Raw genomic sequence first — 27,537 nt, 5'->3', positions numbered from 1 at the left:
AGTCACAAGTGCGACAAGTTTCCTTCTTTCTCTCCGGCCGCTTTCCACGACATCTCAATACGCTCATTGTTGAAAAGCTAAACAATGATACGGACTAATCTGACACCTTCTCTTAATACCCCATGCCCCCCGCAGCTGCCCCGACGGAGCTTACACAACAAAAAAACCTCTCAGACACACACACAGGATCACCCTCCCCTCTCCGCCCCTTTGAGCAATGACATCATTTGGATTTGGTGTCTTTGAAATGGAGTCTGGCTTGCGTGGAGCGAGGCGAAAATGAGAGCAGACTATTTAGTGGCAGACGAACGGGCTGCGCTCAAATTTATCTTACAATGTTTCATTACGAAGTGGTAGACGAAAGGAGAGAAATGGGGCAGAGAGGATGGAAAAATGACAAACGCTGGCAGCCTAGTTGGATGAATACCAAAGATGTCTTTCTGAACATATTTTATTCGGCTTTCTCTCTTCTTCCCCTTTGTAATGAATGAGATCCCATTCCACAGCTTCCTAAAAATAAGCCACAGACTGCAAATACATGCAGTGGGGTTCAAAAGTCCACTTGTGAAATGCATTTTTCAAATGTATTTTTTTTTCCTCTTATAAATGATATTCCTGCAGCATAACATTAATATAAGCACAGTTTAAGTGCAAAAAAAAAAAAAAAAAAAAACCATTCACCGAATGTCTTTGTGTTTTGCTTTAATTCAAAAAAATACATAAAAAATATATAATTTATATAATTTATATTATTATTAAAAAACTTCCATTCATTTATATAAAAATAATCATTAAAGCTATACAAATAATAATTGCATTTATATTGTTTTGTTTTTGGTGCTATAGCCCACAGTGCAACCTGTACTGTCTTAGTGAGTTAGAGATACAGTAAGTGGCTTCTTTATTTCAAGGTCTTCAAGGTCACATGAAGCAGTAATTTTCCATTGCCTTTGTTTGTTATAATACCAATTGCTGAATATGTGCATGTCACACAAAGTCAGACTGAGCTTTTAGAAAGACACAACTAAGATTATTAAAGTCCCAATGAAATCAGAATTGAAGTTTTTTGGCTTTTAGTATGAATATAATAGCCTTAAAGGTCCCATATCGTACACATTTCTGGAGGTTTATTTTATTTGTTGATGTCCTTAAGAATATATATTTGCGGTATAAGTGCCAAAATCCATCTCAATATACTTTTACAGCTCCTTTTTTAGGAGCTCTGTCAAAAACAGGTCGATTTTGGCCCATCTAATTAATATTCATGAGCCTCTCTTCTGATTGGCCTGTTGTTTTCTGAGTGACGCACAACCAGGCCAATCACAGGTAACTACGGTCATGTATGCTGTAAGCGTAAGCGAGCTCAGAGCTCAGAGAGAGCTGATACTCAACAGGATATTTTAGAATGATCATTAATGTTTTTTCTTTTACAAACACCGAATGCAGTAGGCTACATAACTGTTGCTTTAGTAAAGCCCCTTTCACAATGCGCGCTGATTCTGGAAAATTACGGGAACTGTGTGAACCAAAGCCAGAACCTAAAGGCAGTGTTGTAGTAATGATGCACGTTATCAAGCGACTCTTCACAACGAAAAATAACGTTACATGAAAGTGGAATGAAGCAGCGATCATCAGGCAGAGCCAGCTCCTCACTATCAGCGCTGAAGCACAGTTTGTTCAGGTTAGTTTCAGTTTAGTGAAACGTACGCGTCGCATTATATCTCACATCCAAAAGTCACATGTCATTATGGTTTGTGTGTAAAGCACGCACAGATTCCGGAAAACAACTGTGAATGAACCAAATTAAACAATTCCGGAACAAATCATGGGACACATTATCCGTGTATTTACCGGAATCGCTGTGTGAAAGAGGCTGAAGTTGACGTGCCGCTGGTCTCTTATATTCACGTTGTTCTGAAGCCTGTGTAATGATCGTAGCTTGACATCTATCGACTGAACAGGGTTTTCTCCACTTGTTTTCCTGTTGTTGTTGCTCAATGGAATGGATGCGTTGTTGTCTGGGGGTTTGACAAAAGGAGGGTGGGACGTTGGTTTGTGACTGAAGGCGGTGACTTGAGTCGATCGGACGTCACATCGTTACGGAAGTCACAGTGGCTCATGAAAATGAACAGCTACTTTAAGCAGGCTGTGTGCAGTTTACTGTGGATTGACTGTTTTGAAACTCATATGGTAGTTAGATAGCCCCTAGACCTTAGTTATCATGAAAAAAGCCAGGAAATTTTGATTTTGACGATATGGGACCTTTAAAAGAGTAATTTTTACAGATAATGTACTCACCCCCAAGTCTTTCTTTCTTCAGTCGTAATGAAATTATGTTTTTTGAGAAAAACATTTCAGGATTTTTTTCCATATTCCAAAATGCAGTTTAAATGTAGCTTCAAAGGGCTCTCAATGATCCCAGTCGAGGAAAGAAAGGTCTTATCTAGTGAAACGATTGATTATTTTCTCAAAAAATGTACAATGTATAAACTTTTTAACCTCAAATGCCCGTCTTGTTTTCTGCATGAACTCTTCTGGTTCAAGACAGTTAGGGTATGTCGAAAAACTCATTTTCTCCTCCAACTTCAAAATTGTCCTACATCGCTGTTTTTTTTTGGGTTTTTTTTGTAAAGGGCGTTTGACCTTTTTTGAATGTTCACTTTGTAAACAATGGATCGGTACTGTAGCGATGTAGAACGATTTTGAAGTTGGAGGAGAAAATGAAATGGGAGTTTTCGACAGAGCTAGAAAAGACAAGATCAGAGCTGGAATGCAGAGCGTTTGAGGTTAAAAAGTAAATAAATTGTAAATTTATTTTTAGAAAACAACCGATCGTTTCACTAGATAAGTCCCTTCTTCCTCAGCTGGGATCGTTGAGAGCCCTTTGAAGCTGGATTTAAACTGCATTTTGGAATTTCAAAATCAAACATTCTGTCCAATCAAATGCTCTCCAGAATCCAAAGCGTCCCACCCCCTACACTATACATAGACGCTGAAGCTGTGGCTGAAATCAGCCACTTTTTGACAGAATTTGTATTTTCTGTACAGTGAATGGCACGTAATGCACTATATTGGGTAAAGGGAACGATTCAGACAGCGTTAATATGCTTTCCATTGTGGTGAAAGAAGTCTGGTTTTGCGCACAGAGGATCATAAGTGCGAGTCGGCGCAGACCATAAAACTTCTATACAGAATGCTGCATTTTATAGCGATATGGATGAGGATTTTGGCTGCCATACGCTGTCAAATGCAACTTTACTGAGCTCAAAGGCTCTGACCCAAGCTGTGATATAAATTAAACACTATTGGCTATTTAAAAAATAGCCCTGTTTTCCTGTTTCAGTTGAAATTACATCAACACATAGAACAACACTACGTGTTTCGAAGCACTTTAGTGGACCTTTAGGCATATTAAGAATTGGCTTATTATTATTATTATTATTATGTTGAAAGTTATATTTCCTGATAGAGAAATTTACAATACTAAGAAACAAACTTGGATTTTATAAAAGTGCAACCCATCAATATGCCAACATGATTTATATTTATTTTAGTGGTGGGAATAGATTAATTTTTTTTAATCTAGATTAATCTCACTGTAATCTTGGGATTAATCTAGATTAATCTAGATTAAAATGGCTAATTTGAATTCTGCCGAAGGCATTCAGAATATGTGTGCTACCCAAATAATGACTAAAAGTAAGTCTTTGAGAACGGGTTTCTCAAGCCAGGTGGCGCATTAGACCAGGGGCTCATCTCCTGTTTCCAAAATGCATCACAAACTGCTTGACAATTGCATTTACAACAATTAATTATACAAGCTTGTGCAACCAACTATTCCTACACTGCATGTACTTCTGCGTTAAAGGCTGCGCGACGTGCGTGTTGCAGTTAAATACACAGACGCGCACGGGCATGGATATCTGCGTGCATAGTCTTCGGTTAGACTGCATTGCATTCAGAAGCGTCAATTCAGTTGTCGCATATAGTTTAATGTCTTTATTTCAGGATTATCAAAGTAAATTATAACTCAAATTTGAGATTTTACTGGGGCACAGCAGATTTTCACTGGGGCACGTGCCCCAGTAAAAAGGGTCTAGCAACGCCCCTGCCCTGAAGCAAACCCGGCGGCTTCATAGCTGCATCCATGTTAGCACCTCTCGTTTGATTATGTGGTCATTTCACAGTAGGCATTAGGGTTGCACGGTATACCGGTACTACGGTAGTATCGCGATACTAAAGCTTAAAAATACCCGCGGTGCCATTGCATTTTTGAAACGGAAGTATATGCACGGCAGGAACACTGTTTAAAACGTTCATTTGAACATGCACGCCAGCACACCAAAATGTCTTTCTGCTGTGCTTTGTGTAGTACAGGGCAGGCTGTCTCTAAGCTTCATATGGTATCCAGTGTCTCCCGACGCTTCAGTTCAGTTTGAAATGAGAAGGTGCACGCGCACGTCGTTGTTCACGCTGCAGTTTATCAGAAGAGAGGGTCTGATTCAGACCGTCTGATGTTATTTAAAAAAAATAGCAGTTCAAGAATCACTTATTCAACATATTTATAGTTTTTTCGTATTTTCATTCCTTTGCCCACTTTTAGAACAGGTGAAATAATTAGTTTCTGGAAGGATCGTTGATCACGAATGCAATTCCATTCATTAACATACTAGCTGCTTTCCACTTGGTTCTTATTAATCATTATATATATTTTATATATTATAAATTAATGTTTTAATATATAAGCTGCTTACTTTCAAGATATGCGAGCAAAAATGCTCCTGACAGTTCAGCAAGATGTTTTTGTTTCGTTTCTGTGTTCGAATCCATATCTGCGTTGGTTTGGGCGAATCACTGATTCACTAAGCCATTCATAAAAACAGTCATTTGATTCACTCCTGAATGATTCAGCTGTTTTGAAAGAATCGTTTGAACGAGTGATTCAATCACAAACACTGCTGCCACCTGCTGACGGGTTTAAGTTTCTCATCATATTACATTCTTTCCCATAATATTTCTATATTCAGAGTTTTGTATTTAAAACATTAGTCTGTAATCTATTATTTATGCAATTATAAATAAAGTCTAAATGTATAAATACCACATCTAAATGTCACTTCATGCAGCTTCTGCGCATTGCTAAGATGAGTTATGTTGACATGATTTCATGGAAAACAATAGCCAGTCATTCATTCACATTAATGAAGTATTCAGAGAAAAAAATGTCTGTTTTCATTTACATCTTTTTATTTATGAAACTTTGATTCATTTTGTAGAATAGAATTTTAAATGAACAAAATACTGCATGGTATCGCGATACTACAGTGCAATTCGGCTAGGTATACAGTACATCCGCGCTAAACTATCAAGGTGAAAGTCATCATAGCTTGCGTAGTATAGACCCAGCTCCCAACCCAACTTTGAGAATAGATTAACGGCGATATTTTTTTTATCGCCCGATAAGAGTCTCACGTTAACGCCGATAACGGCCCACCACTAATTTATTTACAACTTTGTCCTGTCTTTGACTTGGTTCCTAAACTCTACTTCAACCCTCTATTGATTAGACATCCACATCAGCTTTGCTGCAGACCATACTGACAACACCCACTTCTTATTCAGCTACGTCTTCTTCTGTTCTCTATTCATTCCCTTTTCTGGCCCTCTAGCTGTCTGCCTGTGCTCTGAAACACATTTATACAACCTGCTTTTATTTATATCAGAATGAAAAGCAGAAAAGGGGATGGTGAGTGATGGTGTGCATTCAGTACCATTAAAGATTTGATAGAGAGCTTTATTAGATTGTTACGCCTATGATGAGATGAGGTAGGAGTGAAGGTATGAGACAAGCAAGTGGGTAGACGAGGAGTAGAAAAGCAGAAACACTCAAAAATGGAAAAAAGACAAAAGACTTCTCAGTGATCCAAGTTTCTACAAAGTAGTTCATAACAAGACAAATAAAGGACACTTCATTGAAAATAAATAATTTTAACTAATGACAGAACAATGTATTGCCCATAATCCATATTTGGGTATGCATAATTCATATTTGAGCACTGATCAATAACTGCCTGCTTGGCTGATTAAAACTGATGCCTCTTTTGTTCACCAAGGCTGCATTTATTAAATCAAAAAAGTAAAAGCATTTAAAACTCTTTTTTTTTTACTATAATAAATTTTAAATTGTAATTTATTCCTGTGATGACAAAACAATTTTCAGCATCATTACTCAAGTCTCACAGTCTCACATGATCTTTCAGATGGTAGTGTAATAGAGAGAGTTTTTGCACCTGACCTCCTCCCTTCTTACGGTTCAATATTGACGCTATGGACTGACACAGATTAGCTGTGTGGTCAGATTTAGCTCAGTGTCTATCACAGGGCTGACATCGTTAATGAACTCTTCATGTTGGCACGCAGTGGAAAGAAAGGCTGCAATGGAAGATTTACCTCGCAGGAAATTACAACATCTCTGAAGAACGCAAATCAGAGTAACAAATTTCACCCTTCCAAATTCCAAGAACTTATGAGCACTAAATGTTTACTGCCATTTAAAATCTTTAAATGTTCAAATTAAGTTCACTGGACTACCTCAATAGCACTCCAAGTCGTATAAACTAGCCATACTGTTGTTGCTGAGCAATCAAACATGGCAGAGGAAGGAATGATTCAGTCTCAGCCAGGCATATTTTCTACAGCACTGATTCACTCTTCTGCTCCTGGAGGTCTCTGACACCCACCACATCCGTCATTTCCTCAGCTCTATATCTTCCCACTTCCACCTACACCTCTTCACTCGCACACACTTCTTTCTTTCACCACCCTCAAGAGGCATGAGTAAGAGATACAGACATTTCATCAGACGGTCAGGGGAGGAAAGGTGAACCCAAGCAGCCCACTCTTGAGGAGAAAGAGCTGACACGTCTCTCCTTATTCTCTTGAAACCATCACAGAGTACATAATGAGAGGAAAACTGCAAGAACATGTTGATAAAGGAGGATTTATTAAGAGGGAGAGCTTTCGGCCTGCAGTAATACAGATTTTGAAATTACCACACAGATCTTGAAACATTTTCCATGCTTTTTCTATTTTAAACACACATACTTAAGAGGTAAGAGGTAAGATTTAAGAGTGTGCAAAATAGAGTGACATGTTCTTGCAAATTTGAACCATTTGAAGGTGACATATCATGAAAATCTGATTTTCCATGATTAAGTTTTATAATCAGGTCCCCCTGTGCATCTACCAACCCAGAAAACGTAAAAATGGACAACCCATAATTTTTTTTCTGCAATCTGCATGTTACCATCCAGGTGCCATCATTTTGTTTTCGCAAGCGATAACGGTGTACCATTTCTAAAGCCATGGCAAAATTTCGAGCAAAGCAGGCTAACTGTTCTTTAATTGGATGCACAGACAAGACAGAACACTATTTAGAGTCCCAGCCTCAGATGAGACAAGAAAACAGTGGCTTAATTGATTTATTTACTGTATATTATGCTGCTGCCACACAGATGTAACATAAATGTGATTTCTTTCCCAGCTGTTTACCTTCACAGACATAACTGACTGAAACTCGTGTGTTTTTAACAGTTAAAGCGCAATAAGACATGAAAGATAACTTAGTTTAGAACTTAGTTTAAAACTGTATATCAGAAGTTTAAACTAATACGGTTTAAAACGCATGATTTTAGCGCAATAGACATAATAATCAAAATCAGAGCAGAGTATCTGAGGTAAGTGCAATAAAGGCACAGCCCTATTCTGAAAAAGGGGATGGGGACCAGCAGCTCATTTGCATTTAAAGAGCCAGGGACGAAAACAGCATGTTTCTGCTTCCACTCAATGCCACTGGGCATTTTCAAAATGATATAATATATGATCTGTGGGGTATTTTAAGCTGAAACTTCACAGACACATTATTCAGGGGACACCTGAGACTTACATTATATATTGTAATAATATGTCTCCTTTAACACTTAATCACAATGCGATTTACACAATTAGTACATGTTCCTGGATCAGCATTCTTTCCTGGTTCTGGAACATCATCCTGCATCATCTGCAAATCATTGCCTACTGAATTCAGGATTAGGGTGGCTGATTCAGGAACACGTCATACTTGGGTAAACCACATGATGCACAACATAAGCTTTGCTAGACCTTGTTTAAATATTTAAAAAGAAAAAGAAATAACCACCCTGTGCCATATGAGCTCATGTTTAGGTAGACTGAAAGTCTGAAACCTTAGAACTGCCTGTGGCACACGAACATTGTAAGCAAAGAATGCAATTTGATATTGCAAACACATAAGTTTGCTTAAACTTTTTCCTACCTTGAATTCCTGAAGCTGCTGTTTGATGACCTCCACTTCTGTCCCAACGACGGCCTGTGTGTTCAGCACCTCCTCTGCCCGTCCTAGCAACCCTTGTAGGTCACCTAGTCGGCCGTAGAACTCCTTCACACGCTCTTCTGCGGCTTCTATTAATGCCAGGCGGTTTTGGCCTCGCTCTGCCAGCTTGCCTGCCTGTCTGCTCAGGGCTTCGGTCTCTCTCCTGAGGGCTAGAAGATCAGGAGAGCTTCCCTCTCGACGCAGCATAGTCGTGCATTCTCCACCATGACTGTCTAGCTCGGCACGGAGGGCGTCAAGCCGACCCAAGAAGCCCCTGACAGCATCAGCCTGTGAGGCCAAGGAATCAGCATCCCGTCCCACAGGGCTGAGGCTGTCCAACTCATCGTCCAAATCAGCCAGGCGGGAGAAAACATCTCGAACATGTGACTGGACCTCTCCCACACCTTGCAACCGGGACTCCAAGGATGAGCAGCACTGCTCAGTCTGTGAGGGAAAGAGAAGGGACACATGCAGGATTTTTTAATCATTTCACTATTTTGAGCACATTTTGTCATTTGTCGCATCAGTGCTTTTAACTAAGAAAAACTCAATCATTCCTTAGATGTTTTCAAACATACGCTCTTGGGAAGACAGTTTAAAATAACAATAGAGGCTTTCCATTTCTCAAATGGCACTTTCCATCCTGTCAGTATGGAAGGTATGGAAGCCCTTTCCGCCTGCAATTGCGAGTTTACATCGTGCTGACTTTTTTTCTCAGAATTGCATGATATAATCTCGCAATTGTGAGTTATAAAGTCAGAATTGCGAGATATAAATTTTTTTTCTCACAATTCTGACTTTTTCTTGCGAATGTGAGTTTACATTTCACAATTCTGACTTTTTCTTGCAAATGCGAGTTTATCCCGCAATTCTGGCCTTTTCTCCAGTTCTGACTTTTTTTCTTAAAATTGTAAGATATAAACTCGCAATTGCAAGTTATAAAGGGGGAAAAAGGCTAATATTTTTTTCAGAATTCTGAACAAATTTTTATGAACAGTTTTTCTACCAATTGTGAGTTTATTTCATGCAATAATAACTTTATAACTTGCAACCATGACTTTATGTCATGCAATTCTGAGAAAAAAAGTAAGCAGTAAGTAAGTTTTAGTAATGCATTTGATGTTATTTGGTTTCTCAATTTAAAAACTAATAATCCTGTTTTAGAGCATTGCAGAAATCTATATAAAAAACATGAAAACAGGTTTCAAAACATGAATAAGTGATATCAAAATTAACTTCCAGTTAGTGTGGCTGACTTGTAATCCCTCAATAAGCTAACTTTAGCTTTATTTCTATCCTTGGAGGTTTTATCCTGATCATTTTCTTTCTGTTATGTAAATACTTTTATATAAAACTACAATAAAAAAGTTAGGTGTCTGAGCTTGACCACAGCATATTTCTGAAAGTCTGCTAAACACATTTATAGAAACACACTTAAAACTTGTACTGCGACTTGTACAAAATGTACTGCATAGAAACATTGTATTTTAACTTTAAATACTAAACCGGTAACACTTTACAATAAGGTTAATTAGTTAAACATTAGTTAATGTATTAACTAACATGAACTAAACATGAGCAATACATTTGTTACTGTATTTACTAATCTTTATTAACGTTAGTTAACGGAAATACAGTTGTTCATTGTTTGTTCATGTTAGTTCACACTGCATTAACTAATGATAAGATTTTAATAATGCATTAGTAAATATTGAAATTAACATTAACAAAGATTAATACATGCTGTATAAGTGCAGTTCATTATTAGTACATGTTAACTAATGTGGTTAACCAATGTTAACTAAAGAACCTTATTGTAAAGTGTTACCACTAAAACTTTTGACTACAAATCATGAATACAAGCTATTAAAAATGAACAAGACAAATCTAGTCCGACAGCCAGAAAAAGACTGTGTCTTATTTCAGCAAACATGACACAAGCGCAGACATAAACTACAGATCAGGTTATATATAACATCCCAACTACCGCCTCAGTCCGACACATTCCAGAGGCTCCTGATCATGTGCAGATTCTCTCACCTTCTCAGTAACTTCTTCAAACTCTTTTTCTGTATCACAAGCTTGCTGCAACAGCCTCTGGCCACCGTCTTCACCAGCCCTGGAGATCTCGGGCGCATCCTGCAGCAGCCCCTGAGCCAGATTTCGCAGGTACACCACCTGTGGCTGTACAGAGTTTAAGAGCTCCTGCTGGCTGCGCAGACGCTCTAGGCTTTTGTTGCTACAAGCCTGCGGCCCAAGCGCCTCCTGGACCTCGATCTGATGCTTGGCTGCCTCGAGTCTTCTCTCCACAGCCAGTCTGCCGTCTTCAAACTCCTTCAGTCTGCTTCCCAACTCTTCTAGCTGAGCCGTGCGACCCTGTAGTCGCTCAGAGAGACCGTCTATCCTGCGATTAAGCTGGGCTTTTTCATCCCTCACTTCCTCTTCACCAGTGCAGCTCTGCTCCAGCAGCTGATCTGCTGCTGTATTCAGAGAATCTAAAAGGGGGTGACGACGATCTAAGTCTAGGCTCAACTGTTTAGCCTTTTGCAAAGCCTCGTCTAAAGCGGAGGGATCCAGTGATGGGTGGATCTCCGCCTCCCTTTCCTCACATTCTGCAACCCAAGGTACAAGCTCATTGCGATGTTGTTGGTACAGCTCAGCACGGGACAGAGTCTCTTTTATTCGACTATGTTTATTAGAGGCTTGTTGGTTCATGCCCTCCCAGTCTTGCCGTATTGTGTTAAGTCGAGTCTGTAGGGCTAATCGCTCATCTCCAGCAGGGAGTGATGCCAGTAGAGATGCCCCCTCGGCCTGGATGAGCTCATAGGATCCACGTTGTTGTGCTATGGCTCTCTGGAGATCCTCTTGTTGGGCCAGAAGGGTCTTTAGAGCATCAGGTTGGCAAGGAAGGTCTTCAGAAACTCCAGCTGTGTGATTCCCAGCCTGTCCATCCAACCAGCCACGAAGCTCGTCAAACATCTGCTGGAACTGTTGAGTGCTGGACAGAGCAGCCTGCAGCTGGGACAAGCCATCGGCTAAAAGACAGCAGTGAGGGGAACAGTTACTATTATGTATATACAATATACATTAATAATATATATGTCTTAATTTTTTCATTTCCAAACTGTTACTCACCAGCCCGTTCTTCTAGGTTTTTGAGTGGGCCGCTCACACTCTCCAATCTCTTGTGCAACTCATCTCTGAGATACGGTTCGGCCACAATTGTGCTGAGCTCTGCACACAGCTGCTCAGCCTGGGCCAGTTGACCTCGTCTCTGTTCTAGTTCAGCACGGATCTCCCCGGTTTCCTGAAGCCTACGGCGCAGGGCTTCAGGCTGAGCGCTTAGAGAGGCCTGCGCATCCAGCCTCTCGCCTAGATCAGCCACGCTCTGAGACAGCTCCCTGAGCAGGGCTAGGTAGCGCTCACTGGTTCCTTGTGCCTGGTCAATCTGCTGAGAGCGGCCGGTAAGACGAGAGGTGAGGTCTTCCCACTGCCTTGAAATGTCTCCCAGCTCCTGCCTCACCTCCTCTAGGTCCTGTCCATCTCTAGAACCCTCATCTCCAGTCGGGGAGAGGATTCCCTCTGCTGCCCGAGTCAGCTGGTCAAACTGAGGTTGCCGTGTTTCAAACTCACGTAGCATGAACTGATGGGATAAAGAAAGAAATGTAAAGTGATTTCGGTGAAGCTGATACATTTTGAGAAAATTTAATTCAACTTTTTTTTGTGCGTGTGTGAAAATCGGAGGCATTTTTTTGCAGTAATGCACTTGATTTTATTTTTTGTATTATAAATGTTTGTTTTTTTGATAAAACATTTGCATTAACTATACTACCATTTAAAAGTTTTTGAACAGTAAGATTTTTAATGCTTTTTAAAGAACTCCCTTCTGCTCACCAAGCCTGCCTTTATTAGATACAAAATACAGCAAAAGTAAATATTGTGAAATATTTTTACCATTTAAAACAACTGCTTTCTATTTGAATATATTTTAAAATGAAATATACTCCTGTGATCAAAACTACATTTTCAGCATCATTATCCCAGACTTCAGTGTCACATGATCAATTTAGAAATCATTTTTAATATTCTGATTTGCTGTTCAATAAACATTTATTATTATTATTATTGTTGTTGTTGTTATTATCATCAATACTTAAAATGGTTGACTGCATTTTTTTTTATCAGGATGCTTTGATGAATAGAGAGATCCAAAGATCAGCATTTATCTGAAATAAAAAAAAGTTTTCTTTTTTTTTGGAAAAGTAATGATAGAAATTAATACTTTTATTTAGCAAGGATGCTCTAAATTGATAAAAAGTGATGATAAAGACATTTATAATATTACAACATTTCTATTTCAGATAAATGCTGTTCGTCTGAACTTTCTATTCATCAAAGAAACCTGAAAAAATTCTACTCGGCTGTTTTCAACATAATAATAATAATAAATGTTTTTTGAGCAGCAAATCAGAATATTAGAATGATTTCTAAATGATGATATGACTGCAGTAATGATGCTAAAAATTCAGCTTTGAAATCACAGGAATAAATTACATTTTAAAATATATTCAAATAGAAAACAATTATCTTAAGTAGTAAAAATATTTCAGTGTTTTTGCTGTACTTTGGATCAAACAAACACAGGCTTAGTGAGTCAAAAAGACTTCTTTAATAAAACATTAAAATCTTACTGTTCAAAAGCTTTTGGCTGGTATTGTATTTTATGAAATAATTTCACAAGTCAATAATTTATTTGCTTTTTGAAGTATATTTTACGACAATGTAACACAGACACTGTAAATTTGTTTAAATGTATTTAACAATCTGTTTTTAATAAACATTATGAGTTCTTTATAATGTGATATTTATAGATTTGCTATCCAATCTGTAATTTGGTAGACGAAACAAGAAGATTAGTTTACCTGCACTTGCTGTTTCTGTGTGTTGAGCATGTTGGGATCGATACTCAGTGGGCCTAATACACTCATCATCAGCTCTTTCTCTCGTAGCCATGGTCCTAGCTGATTGGCTGCTGTAGCAAAACTACCCAGCCTATCAGCACATGCCTCCAATTCAGTCTGCCTCTGTGCTGCAGTATCATTGGCCTTCGTCCACCGTGAGTCTAGGAGAGAGAGAGCAATATTTAGAACTAACATCACAAAGACCATTCCTGAATGTATTAATAAATATACTAAAACACAACAGATAAAAAAATCCCTGCAAAGGCTGCACTTTGACAACAAATGGAACACCAGAATAAAAGTCTTAGAGCTTACAATATTTTAATTCTTGCATTTCCTGCAACCAAGTCTCACCTTGTGACCAGCAAATGAATATTAATGTACTATTCTGTGGTTATAGTTAGTTATTGCTACATGGGCAAAGTCCATTAAATGAAAACGCATTTAAAAACACAACACTTTACTGACCTATGTCTTCAAGCTGACGTTTCCATGTCTCAGCTTCAGGGGAGTCTGGATTATCTGTTATTAGCTGCTTGAGGATGTTTTTCAGATCCTCCACTTTCCCAGAATGCTCGGAAAGCTCAGTAAGTAAAACCTGGACACAGATAGCTGTCTGTTAAATGTGTGTCTCAATGTAATGTCTGTTACAGAAGTTTTCAATCCTCTCAAAATGTTACCTTGGTTTCTTGGGCTTGAGCACGCACCACCTCCGGCCGAGAAGGTGAGGCGGTCTGCCCTTGTGCCAGGCTCTGTTCACGAGGGCCAAGCCACTGGATGAGTGCCTCAGCGCTCTGCTTGGCCTTCTGCCGCAGGTCAAGAGAGGCCTCTTGCCTACCCTTCCTCTCCCTCAGGTCACTGCCCAGCTGCTCATACTTGCAATTCACATCTGCCACTGCCACCTGGATCTCAGTCAAGTCTGAGGGTAAGAGCGAAGAAATGTTGACGTAAGTACAGTCAGAGCAGGCCAATGACAAGGCCACATAGCTATAAAACTGCATCATGTTTGTGCTATTTTTCAAGCAATGATATAGGTTAAGGATTTCAATAAACTAGGTTTTTTGCCTTACTGGACTAAAATCCATTAGCCATGAAAAACAAAATTTGAAGCTCTGCACATAATATTCTTAAATTTGTGGCCACAACATACATGTGATCCTGGACCACAAAACCAGTCACAAGTGTAATTTTTTTAATTAAGATCTGAATAAATGAGCTTTCCAGTGATGTATGGTTTGTTAGGATACGACAACACTTGACCGAGATATCCAAATTAAGTTCTTAGCAATGCTAAGAATTCTAATTACTAATCAAAAATTAAGTTTTGATATATTTACAGTAGGACATTTACAAAGTATCTTCATGGAACATGATCTTTACTTAATATCATAATGATTTTGGCATTAAAGAAAAATCTATAATTTTGACCTATACAATGTATTGTTGGCTATTGTTACAAACATATCTGTGTTACTTAAGACTGGTTCTGTGGTCATATATGTCATGTACGAAGCTCTACAGAAAAAACCCCTCCAAACTGCAAAAATATTCATTATTTTTGACATTACTCTAGCAGTTTTGTTGATGCACTACAATAAGAACCGATACATTGTTCTTGTGAACAGAGTGTCAAAAGTCCTCTGCAACAGATTTATGTGCACTGTCAGCGTGAAAGAAAGCCTAAATGATTGGAAAAATTGGTCATATGCACAAAGACAGATGACGCCAATCTGCACATACTCTGTAAGCAAACTAACAGAACAGGACAAGACGCAATGCAAAGAAAAATGGGGAGAGTGAGTGAAAGGGTGAAAAAGAGAGATGTGGAGTTATCTATGAGAGGGGAGGAACTAATGGAAATGACTAATAGAGAAATGCTTCCAGTGATGAGGATGCTGCACAGCTCACTGGCTAAAGGTGTGGAGGAAGCTCACCTTTACAGGTGTGAATGCCATTTACACTGTTGGGGCTGGTAGCACCATTGAGCTGGGAAACACCTGGGAGAAAGACACACAGACACACGCTGAGACAATGCCACAATAATTCACAGGCATGCTGGAGCAGCACACACATACACAAGCAGCTAGACATACTCAACACGGAGGATTTAGACACAGAGACACATATACAAACATAATATGCTCAAAATTAGTAGTTTGGAAGGTGGTAGACGCTTAAAGAGGTAGTTTACTCAAAAACTCTCATGTCATTCCAAACCAGTGTGAGAAAATTTAAATAATGTAGAGATCACTCTGGGAAAGGATTCAAAAGCACCATAAAAACTACAATTAATTAAAACTGCTCATACTTATCTGGTCCTCGAATATGATTGGCTGAGAGGAATGTGATATTCTAGTGATAACAGAACTTAGTTTCACTGTTTGTATCACTCTGCTTTGCAGTATTTCTCACAGGGAGTGTCATGGTGGATGCTCAAATCCACTATAATTTTATAAATAATACATTTTGTGCATCAAGGAATGTAGTTTTAAGAGTTTTTAAGTAAGAATATACTTGTTTAGACTTCAAATATCCGGTTTGTTAATAAAGATAACATTTATTTGAAAATTTGCTTCTGTTTTTAGAGATGTGAGCTCCAGGGTGTCAGGGGCCATTCTTGAAACCGCCGAGAGCAGCCTTACCTCAGCCAGATCTTCTGGAATTTGCCGCTGGCTCTGACATCTTTATAGTGGCCAAACATGAGGTAAAATTCATTTTGGGTAGATCTAACAGGCAGTCTTTGGTCTTAATCGATTATTTGTTCCAGACCAAATAGTTTTGGTTGATGGCAAAATCTCATCATGTTACATTCTGGTTTATATCAGAGTGCTCCCTTTGTACTTTTGACCGAATTGCCTAGCAACTTTTATGATGGCTGTTGTTGTATATCATATATTATTATACAATAAATAATTTATATAAATAATATTAGTATTAAATAATAGTATTTAGTATTGAGAAACAGTGCGTGTTTGTTTGTGATTTTTGTTACATTATTCCACCATTAAATGGCAACAGTCTATTTTTATGTTAGCAGTAAAGACTTATATTGAAAGAGACTGAAACAGGGCTGTAAATAAGATTTTTTTTTTTTTCACTTTTAACAAAACTTTGTAAGACACAGCCAATGCACTAATCATGTCTAGCTTATGAAAGGATAATACGACAAAGAAATTTCAAAGATTTCCTTAGCAAAAAACAAAACAAAAAAAAACTAATGTTTTATTGTGAATATGAGATTGAGCTGAAGAATGAATGCTGTATCAGATGCAGGTAATCACACTCGTTCACTCCATCTCTCTCTCATAATACTCTATATAATACAGTGAGCTTAGTATTTCTTATTAGTAATCAAATGGCGGAAAGAAGTAGTTTGCACAAAATAGGTTTTTTTTTAAGACACTCCATTGTTGTTTTTTATGTATTTACACGCTTATGCTGCCAAACTGTTGTATAAATGCAATATCACACTCATAGCCATACGATATAGCTGTATATTGGCACGCTGTGATTACTTTTGGCATAGCTGTGCCCATATACAGCTATATTGCACTGCTACTTGTGTGATATTGCTCATACACATAATATATAGGCAGGATATTTTTCATAAATTTGAATTTTGTGTCCCATAAAAGAACATCCTACTAGCTTTGAACAACATCAAATGATGACAGTTTTCATATCCTCTAAATGTGGTGATTTGGGGACCAAACATTTACTTGTGTCACAAACACAAAGTTCTACTAACAGAGCATTGGTCCTGAACCTCCACCAGGTTGTTTTGCTTACCAGTCTTGCTCTTGGGGGATGTGATGTTAATAATCAAGTTCTCCAGTTGTGAACTGGTCTTGTTCAATTCTTGAACTTGGCTCCCTTGGGTCTCCCATTCTGTGAGTAGATCCTGCAAGTAAATTCATAAGACATGTTAATTACAGCCTCACTAAATACAGAAAGTGATGTCAGAACACTGTAAATAGAGAAGTACAGTCCTACTTTAAGCTGCTGTGCTCGTCTCTGCAGGCTTTCTGTGCTTAGGTTGGGCTCTTTGGCAGGAAGTTGCTCTTGTACTGTCTGCAGCCACCTGAGGAGGGAGCCAGAGCGAGAGCGGAAGTCCGCAAGTTGCTGGACGCAGCTCTGAATGGAATCAAATCTGTGAAGGACACAGGAAAAAGTTTGATGAATATCAACAAACCATGGAAAAAAAGATTAAGTTGTGTTAATGTTAACACGATGCTGGCTCCAATGAATCAACTTGTTCCATGTAAAATAAAACTACATTTTTCAAATGTATTATTCCTTTCTTAGTTACAGAGTACACCTTAAAAAACTGAAATGTTAAATCTAAACCAACAGAAGAAAAAAACCTCTCAGACATCTTTGACCTCCTATTAATGTCAACACAGTATGCAACTATTTTAGGTCATGGTGATAGATCAGGACATTGTGTGCAATATTAAGCAGAGCCAGACTCCACTCCAGACTCAAAGTGGACAGCATGCCTCTCTACCATTGTTAGCAGCAGTTAGGGTCAGAAGTCATGTTCCAACACGTTTCCCTTTACATTCAGTTTATATTACAATAATCCCACTTCCCACACACAAGTATTTCTAGAGGTATGTGGAGTGGATTTAGACTTGAACACATGACCAACTGTTTTATGAGCCGTCTCTGAGGACATCAGAAATGCTTGGAGCCCCAGTATGGCATCTTACGGAGGGATGTGGCCAAATGGTTTCCATAACGGCGGATACAGTGGTGTCAAACTGGGTTAGCATGATGGCATTTTTTTATGGCCGAGAGTATTCCAGCCCCTTCCATGCTGTCTTTATGAGATTGGTCTTATTTTTGTCAGATGTCAAATGTCAAAGCAATTAGAGTTGGCAGGGCATCACATTTCAAGATAAAACTATGACACAGAGAATAGCTTAGAACAGACTAACTATTCTACTCATGACTGTAACTGCCATAGACATTAAAGGGGGCAATATAGCAATATCCTGAATATTTCATTACAGTATTTAATCTTTTTCCAGTCTGGAGAGAGAAGTTAAATGTGGAAGACAGGGTTATTATTGTTAGCTAAAACTATTTTGTCACCTGAAATAAAATTAAGTATAATTAAATTCAAAATATGTTGAAATAATAAATTCACAAAACTGAAAAATAAATAAATAAATAAAAACCTAATTATTAATATAAAAAAAAAAAATGACAAAAGCATGTACACTACCAGTAAAAAGTTTTTGGACAGTAAATTTTTTAATGTTTTTTAAAGAAAAACTTAAGAAGCATGCATTTATTTGATCCAAAGTACAGAAAAAAACAGTAACATTTTGAAATATTTTTGATATTCAAAATAACTGTTTTCCATTGGAATCTGTTTCAAAAGCTGAAATTTTAATGTCATTACTCCAGTCACATGATCCTTCAGAAATCATTATAATATTCTGATTTGCTGCTCAAAAAACATTTATTGTTATTATTATCTTGCAGCTTTTTTTCCCCATTTTTTCAGGTTTCTTTGATTAATATAAATTTCAAGGACAGCGTTTATCTGAAATATAAATCTTTTGTAACATTATAAATGTCTTTATATCACTTTTGATCAATTTAAAGCATCCTTGCTAAATAAAAGTATTAATTTCTATCATTTCTTTCCCAAAATTAAAAAATATATAATATATACTGACTCTAAGCTTCTGAATGGTATAGTGCACAAAGCTTTTTATTTTAGATAAATGCTGATCTTTGGATTTTACTGTTTTAAATTTTCATAATAATAATGTTTCTTGAGCAAATCAGCATATTAGAATGATTTCTGAAGGATCATGTGACACTGAAGACACAGAAAATTTAACTTTGATCACAGGAATAAATTACATTTTAAAATATATTCAAATATTTAACCAAATTACTGCTTTTGGTGTATTTGGGATCAAATAAATGCTGGCTTGGTGAGCAAAAGAGACGTCTTTAAAAATCTTAATGTCCAAAAACTTTTGAGTTGTAGTGTAACATTACTAAAAATTAAACTAAAACTAAAATAAAAACTGAAAATAATTCAAAATATTAATCAAAATTATAATCATACAGAAAAACAATACTAAAATAACACCGGTTGAAAAAAATGTTTACACAACTCTTTCCACTCACCTTTCATTGACATTGGATTCCAAGCGTGCAAAGTCCTCAGAAACCTCTTTGGTTGTGTCCAGAAGGCTTTGCACATTGGCAAGGATCCCAGAGTGGCTTAGGTCTGAACCAAGCTCGACAAATGACTTTAATTGACTTGACTCTTGAGTAATTTCTGATCTCACCTCCTTTAATAGGGAAGACATAAACAATGACATTGGACATCAGTCAGCAAACATGTAATCTTGCAGAAAGTACAGAAATCTGTGGCCACAAATGTCAAAAACCTAATTTTCTAACCTCTATGGTCTGCCTGTAGTCATCCACACTGCAATCAGGTTGGCCTACTGGGCTGAGAGCCCTTTCTCGACTCTGCGTAAAGCTGCGGAGGTCTGCACTCTGGCGCTCAAAGCTCTCCAACTTGGGCAAAAGTCCCCGCAACTCAGTCTCTGTTTCAGCCTGTTTGGCCTGGGCAGCTGTGTAGCGCTGACTCAGGTCCTGCAGTGCCCCCTGCAGACCAGATGCTGTCGATGCATCCGCAGACTTCAGAAGCTTGGATACAGAGTCTAAAGTTGCATCCACGCTGCCCTGCCTTGAAAGCAGTTCCTGACGTATTTTCTGAGGGGGAAGTACATAATTCCTGGTTAATTAAAGGTTTTAACTATGTCTGATACTGATGATTATGATGTTACATTTAACAAAATACCTGATTTTGTGTCAGGGCATCCTGAACTGCTTGAGCAGTGGGCTGAACTGCGCCAGGTGATAAAGGAAGTCCATCTAACCATGCCAGCAACGCTTTAAGCCCCTCGTGAACGCTGACTGATTGGGCAACGGCTGTTTGAAGCTGTTCAGCTCTCACTGACACTGAATTAGACAGGGTTTCAAAGCGCTTCTCCAGAGTATCTAAAAAGTGATCAAATAAATAATATTAGCACAAAATAAAATCTAAATCATGTATTCTACTGTTTTTAAAAGGTTATTTTGGGATAATGACCATAACTTGAAATGTCAATCAAACTAAAATACTTTATAACACAGTGACTTGATCGACCAGTCAACAAATATTACACAAAGTTGAGAAATACAAAATTAGTTGAGTCAATGTCACCATGTTGGGTTAGTTGGATCCTCAAAAATACATTTAAAAAAAATTTTTTTTAATATTTTTGTTCTGTAAGGATGCACTAAATTGATTAAAAGTCACAGAAAAAAGACTATTTCACATAAATGCTGTTCTTTTAAACTTTCTATTCATCATGAAAACCTAAAAATCCTAATAAACGTATCACGGTTTCTACAAATACATTAAGCAGCACAGATATAATAAAATAGTTTCTTGAGCACCAAATCATATTAGAATGATTTCTGAAGGATCATGTGACACTGAAAACTAGAAGTAATTGCTGCTTAAAAGATATTTTGTTTTAATATTCACAATATTACTGTTTTTACTATACTTTGATCAAATAAATGCAGCCTAGGTGAACACTTTTTAAAAACATCTTAAAAAAAAAAAAACATTTCAATGGCAGTGCATGTCCATACTTTTCCTGGTGGACCGAACCTACAAAATGACACTCTTTCAAGTAAGTTATCTGCTGAAATTGAGAATGAAATTACCTGTAACATTGTTAATATCTGCATTTTTAAGAGTTGGGGACTCCTGAGTGCTGACCAGCTCTTTTCCTGCCCTCTTGACCTTCTCAAGCTGTACCGAACGCTCTGCCAACTCATCCTGCAACAGCTAAGAAAAGACATCACAAGAGAGAAAAAGCTAATTAATCATGATGATTCCTAAGAGTACGGAAACTACATTTTGCTTAGATGATAATTTCCAATAGTTTATCCATCTGGTAAAATTATTTGTGAGCTTTCCTCAAATATTTTAGCTAGAAAAGCATTAATGATCAAACCTGTACAGTACTGAGTGTATTCTGCAATGTCTGAGTGTCTGTTTGCTCTCCGCTGGGTTTAAATACACTCTGATTCTGCTCCTGGGTGCTCAGCCAGGAGCCTAAAGAACCAGCCTCATCTTGGTAGTGTTGGTATCGCTCCAGGAGACCTGAGAGACGGGAGCCAAGTTCTGAGGACTGAAAGAAGGAACACACAAGATTCAGTTTGCCTTCTTTCCTTAATATGTGACCCTGGATCAATTTTAATAATCTTAAATCATTTAAATAAGATATCCATTGATGTATGGTTTGTTAATATAGGACAATATTTGGTTGAGATACAACTATTTGAAAATCTGGAATCTGAGGGTGCAAAAAAATCTAAATATTGAGAAAATCACTTTTAAAGTTATGCAAATTAAGTTCTTAGCAATGCATATTACCAATCAAAAGTTACGTTTTGATGTATTTATGGTAGGAACTTTACTGAACTTTAATTTAGTGTATTGGCTATTGCTACTAATATACCCGTGCAACTTATGACTGGTTTTGTGGTCCATTGCTGACTGAAAGAATAGGAGGCTGTTTTGTACCCACCTTGCTGTGTAATAAACCGTAGCGCTGTGTGGCATCTTGGAGCCTGTCACTCACTACGTGTCTGGTTTCCTCCAGAGCAGGATCCGTATTGCCCACCTTCTCCAAGGCCCCCTGGATAGAATCCAGAACCTTCTGACCGGAGATTGACACAAAGCGCAAATCTGCTTTGTGACAGATGACATCTTCTGCAAGCTGTAAAATACAGAGAAACACTTTATTGAAGTATTTTGTCTTTTCAACCCGAAGTAAATTTATTATGTTAGACATATTTTGATACCTTTTTGTGCTCCTCTATCCTGTCTTTTAGGCCCTTTGCATCAGTTTCCCCTTCCCCAAGTGTACGTAGTTCTTGTTCACTCTGATCCAACCATGTTCCCAGGTTCCCATGCTCCTGCACAAACTTGGCAAACTCATCTCTGAGGGCATCTGACCGCCTCAGCCTGTCCTGACAGTTTTGGAGGCGCTCTTGATGCTGACTCTGTAGCTGGTCTAGTTTTGCACGCAAGCGTTGTTTCTCCTCTGGTGGTACGCTGGAGTCGGGTTGATCCAGGAGGGAACGGACAGACTGGGCCACCTGCTGAAGGTGAGCCTGTTGAGCTTGTAACTGCTGCAGCTCAGTCTGGTGGAATCAACAAAATGCAAAATGTCAGAACTGGGTACTACATGGTTTTAATCTCATATCTACATTTTTTTATGAATACAGTTGAAGTCAAATTTTACATACACCTCGCAGAATCTGCAACATGTTAATTATTTTACCAAAATAAGAGGGATCATACAAAATGGTCCACAAGAGAAAATAATAGTTGAAATTTTAAAAATTACCCCATTCAAAAGTTTACACACACTTGGTTCTTAATACCGTGTTGTTACCTGAATGATCCACAGCTGTGTTTTTTGGTTTAGTGATAGTTGTTCATGAGTCCCTTGTTTGCCCTAAACAGTTAAACTGCCTGCTGTTCTTCAGAAAAATCCTTCAGATCCCACAGATTCTTTGTTTTTTGTCTTTAGCATTTTTGTGTATTTGAACCCTTTCCAACAATGATTGTATGATTTTGAGATCCATCTTTTCACACTGAGGACAACTGAGAGACTTATATACAACTATTACAGAAGGTTCAAACGCTCACTAATGCTTCAGAAGGAAACACATTGCATTAACTTTTTTAATTTAAAGACCAGGGTAAATTTAACTTATTTTGTATTCTGGGAAACATGTAAATATCTTCTGTAGCTTCTGATGGGCAGTACTAAATAAAAAAAAAATGATATTTAGGCAAAATAAGAAAATTTCTGTTGAAAAGTTTACACCCCTGGCTCTTAATGTATTGTGTTTCCGTCTGAAGCAACAGTGAGCGTTTATACCTTCTGTAAAAGTTGCATATAAGTCCCTCAGTTGTCCTCAGTGTGAATTTCAAAATCATACAGTCATTGTTGGAAAGTATTCAAATACACAAAAATGCTAAAATCCAAAGAATTTGTGGGACTCAAAGGATTTTTCTGAATAACAGCGGGCAGTTTATCTGTTCAGGACAAACAAGATACTCATGACCACCAACAAAAAAAACCTTGTGGATAATTAAGGTAAAATCACAGCACTAAGAATAAAGTGTATGTAAACTTTTGAACAGGGTCATTTTTATAAATGCAACTATTATTTTCTCTTGTGGACTATATGTAAACATCTTTTATGTGAAATATCTTATTCAGGTCAGTACTGAATAAAAAACAACATGCATTTTGTGTGATCCCTCTTATTTTGGTAAAGTAATTAACATTTAGCAGATTCTGCAAGGTGTATGTAAACTTCTGACTTCAACTGTATATACAAGATCTATTTAAGCATCTAACCTGAAGCATGTCACTATGAGAATTGAGAGCATTCTCTGGTTGTGGTGCAGATGATGGGGCATCGGTTTCGCTCCTCTTTGAGTAGTCCAGCTCTCTGATAAGTGTGTCTATTTTTTCCTGTGTCTCCTGCATCTGTTCTTCTGCTTTAGCCTTTGGCAGAAGGAAAATGTGTGATGTTTAAAAAATAAATAAGAAATGCTGACAACTGCAGCAGGAAAAAAAAAGTAAACTGCTTACTCTTTGTGTGTTCTGCTGCACTGTTGTGACAATGGCCGTGTCTACTTTAGATAATGACGAGCGAACTGAGTTTGTAAGCGTGCTGTGCTGCTCCTTCATTTGTGAAAGAGTCCCCTGTAGTTTGGCCTTCTCTTCAGGACTCAAACTGTCACCCCGCTCAGACAGGAACTCCTCCACTGAGCGGATAGTCTCAGTCAGCATGTCACTTTTGGTCTGAAGGTCCTTCTCCACCTCCTATAGTTATGGGGTACAAACAACAACAATAAACCAAACATTAAAATGAAATCGAAAAAAAAACTGCATGAAGTAAATGTTAGATGTCTCTTTATCGCACCTTAAGCTCTTTTTGCTTCTCCTGTAACTCGTTCACATCCTTAGACTCAGTTCCAACTCTCTGATTGGCCAGAAGGCTGGCAGCACCAGCCAACCACATTGTGAGATTCTCCAGTTTTTGAGAGCATTCTGCCTTCTGCTGCTGCACAACCTATATCCGCAAACGGTAAGAAAGGAGTTAAAAGATTTGTATTTGATCAACTATAGTCATAATTCTCTTCTAAGACTTCTAAGTATTTATCATATTATTCTTTTTAGACCACCAAACTCTCACACTTGCCAGATTTCACACAAAGTAAACAATGTACACTGGTTGAGCATGATGTGTCCAAATTCATCACACAAAGCACCAAAAAAACACAACAGGCCAGTGAAGCAGATAAATAACATACAAATACCTTAGGACCAATAAAAAAAAAACATTTCAGCTAGATATTTTCTTCTTTTTCAAAAGGGAAAGGTTAAAACAAGCAAGCTATACAGTGAGGCAACATTTAAATCTTAAGTGTTTTCCAAATGTGTCTTCTGTGGCAATCTGTAAGAGCAAGGCAGACAGGTTAATATACACGTTATGTTCATTCACACGCAGTTAGCACACTCAAGTTTGAAATGCAGGTGGCTATAGAACAGAGCTCAACAATAAGGAATTCTATTGATTTAAGGTAATGTTATCTAGCTGGATAACATGCATGAGATTTCATCAAAAATGTGACTTGTGATAGTGTTGTTAGCATCAGTTGAGAATTATATTCTGGCCAGCAGACAAAAGTCATTATTGTTGAGTCCTGTAGAAGCATTACTGAAACAACTGATCAGCATTATTATACTGCTGTAAATTTAACTGAACAAGTAGATCATACTGATAGTTACATGCATGTGAAGATTATTTTCATTTTTTAAATGCAGCATTCATGCTAACAAGTATTCATGCATTCATCAGTAGTGTGGTTAACTGTTACCACAAATGTTCAGAAGCTTTTTTTTTTATCTCAGTTGAATGATTCTGAATCTGTTGAAAGCAAAACTGAATATTCTTGTTTTTAATTTGGCAGCACAAGCATTTATTCATCTGTTTGCAAACCTCTCTATCCCTTGTAGTTTGTCTTTCTTTTTCCATTTTCTCTTCTTTTTCTTTCTGTTCTTTTTTCATTCGTTCATTCTCTCTCGCCTGTTGGGCTGATAGTGCCTCTGCCCTGGCGTGACTGAGGCCAACAGCCTGGTGGAAGACCCTCTGTAGCTGCTCCAGTTGTCCAAGGAGATGCCTGCTTTGATCAGGCAACAGGTCCTGAGCATGCTCAGAAATAAACATCTGAATACTGAATGCCACATTGCTGACTTCATTGGACCGGGCAGCGAGGGAATTCTGTAACTTCTGTAGGAAAAAAAATGAATATGAAAATATGAATATGCATTACTGTAACTACAAATGTAGATATAGCTGCAAGGAAGCGATTAGCGGGGTTCAAGGGTTTTAAGACCTTTGAGCAATTATAGACATTTTAAAATGATATTACCCAAAAAGGCTGAAAAATAACACATAATATATATATATATATATATATATATATATATATATACATAATATAATATATATACACACACACTTATATAATAAGTGGCACTGCTCGCAAATTAATGTGGTGTGAATAACTATGGGTGACGATGAAAAACACATTGTTTAGTGTCAATATGGCAAAGAATTGCAGATAAACTTAGAACCTTAGCCATAGATCCATTCATTGCCATTTTTCATATCTCCTGACCACTAGGTGGCACTGTGCAGATAACCTCAGGACATGGTTGTCATAAACTCCATGTTTGGTCTAAACACGATAAAATGTTGAGATTTATCCTCATGTTCACTTTGGCAAGGTCTTTTGTCAATTTCATTTGTACGTTATTTGAAAATGGTTGGGTCTATCATAAAACTTTTGATAACTGTTTGTTAGGACCATCTGAAGATGGTCTGTTTCAAAAAAGTACATTTGTTTACATAATGTCAAATATTTGACAAATGGTTTGATTGACAGCAACAAATGAAATGAATATTGTGTGTATGTGTAAAACACTGTTATATAAGAGGCGTGAAACAAGAAAACGCCACCTAGTGGCCAATTTCTTTCACATTTCTCACAGACCTCTCGGGGCATGAGTCAAACAGACCGAATGAGTTTTGTTCCAATCAGCATCCGTTAACCTTGTCTAATAGGTGTCCATGTTTTTTTAAGATACACCAATGCCCTTACAGATATTGGTGGGACACTGGACAAAAGACATTGCATGCCAAATTTCAAGTCAATCAGACTTGTGGATGCATAGTTACAGCATAATTACAGTTTTTGTTCCTGGTTTAACACCACCAAGTGGTCAAACTCACAATATTTTGTAATTTGACCAAAGATTGAGCTCATTGAGCAAGATATCTCATTCCATTCAAGAGCTATAGCCGTTTTAGTACAGGTGGCCCCACCCACTTTGAACGTTTTTGCGTCCTGTTCCACTTCAACTTGGTTTTGACAACTTTTGCTAACCAGATTCCAGATAACTTTTCTGCACTAGTTTGGTTCCGACTGGGTAAAAAACCTAGGACTAGTTTGCAAAAGAAGGTTTTTCAAATTCAAAATGGCACAAAAACCTGATAATGGAAATAAAATCGGAGATAGCCATTTTGACACCTAAGTCTGTGACAAACTATGTGGGATTTATGAGCAATTTTGCATTTTTGATTGCTGCAGTGCCCCCTATTGGCCGATTGCCAGTCTTGAGTCTTTGCCAGTGTCTCCCCAAATTGAGACCTACCATCTGGCCAAGTTTTAAGTCTCTTGGACTTTCTCTAAGTTTGGTCTGCACGATTAATTTTACGTCAGAATAATAATATTAATAATAAAAATTTGTACAATTACAATAGGGTTTCAGTGCTTCGAGCTTGAACCCCTAAATATAGACAGGATATCATCACTGTTGACGTCTTACCTCGCATAACTGTTGCTTCCGAGTGATCTCAGCCACCGTCTGACCATCTACCCCTGTTTCTTCCTGCATTTGTGTTTCAGTCTCCTTAAGCCAGCTGAGAAGTTTGTCAACCTGCTCTTGCAAAGATTTCAGCTGACTGCCTACAGCTTCCTGTAGAAACAAGTCA

At 37.8% G+C, this 27,537-nt stretch overlaps 1 protein-coding gene across 1 annotated transcript in view; it reads right to left on the bottom strand.

The window, feature by feature from the left end:
- macf1a (microtubule actin crosslinking factor 1a) overlaps window positions 1-27,537 on the bottom strand; it is a 134,013-nt gene that overhangs the window by 61,769 nt on the left and 44,707 nt on the right. The window contains 21 exon segments of the mRNA XM_073821602.1: window positions 8,336-8,836; window positions 10,433-11,427; window positions 11,528-12,035; window positions 13,315-13,514; window positions 13,822-13,951; window positions 14,034-14,272; window positions 15,288-15,350; window positions 17,143-17,254; window positions 17,347-17,503; window positions 19,507-19,673; window positions 19,786-20,103; window positions 20,192-20,391; window positions 21,109-21,232; window positions 21,402-21,578; window positions 21,978-22,169; window positions 22,255-22,596; window positions 23,829-23,978; window positions 24,066-24,299; window positions 24,400-24,549; window positions 25,480-25,770; window positions 27,372-27,521. Coding sequence (XP_073677703.1) covers window positions 8,336-8,836; window positions 10,433-11,427; window positions 11,528-12,035; window positions 13,315-13,514; window positions 13,822-13,951; window positions 14,034-14,272; window positions 15,288-15,350; window positions 17,143-17,254; window positions 17,347-17,503; window positions 19,507-19,673; window positions 19,786-20,103; window positions 20,192-20,391; window positions 21,109-21,232; window positions 21,402-21,578; window positions 21,978-22,169; window positions 22,255-22,596; window positions 23,829-23,978; window positions 24,066-24,299; window positions 24,400-24,549; window positions 25,480-25,770; window positions 27,372-27,521 — 5,400 coding nt within the window.

The sequence above is a fragment of the Garra rufa genome, chromosome 17 (genome assembly GCF_049309525.1).
Source record: "Garra rufa chromosome 17, GarRuf1.0, whole genome shotgun sequence".
NCBI lineage: Eukaryota > Metazoa > Chordata > Actinopteri > Cypriniformes > Cyprinidae > Garra > Garra rufa.
The sequence above is the reverse complement of the archived record's forward strand: the minus strand, read 5'-3'. Positions and strand labels throughout refer to the sequence as shown.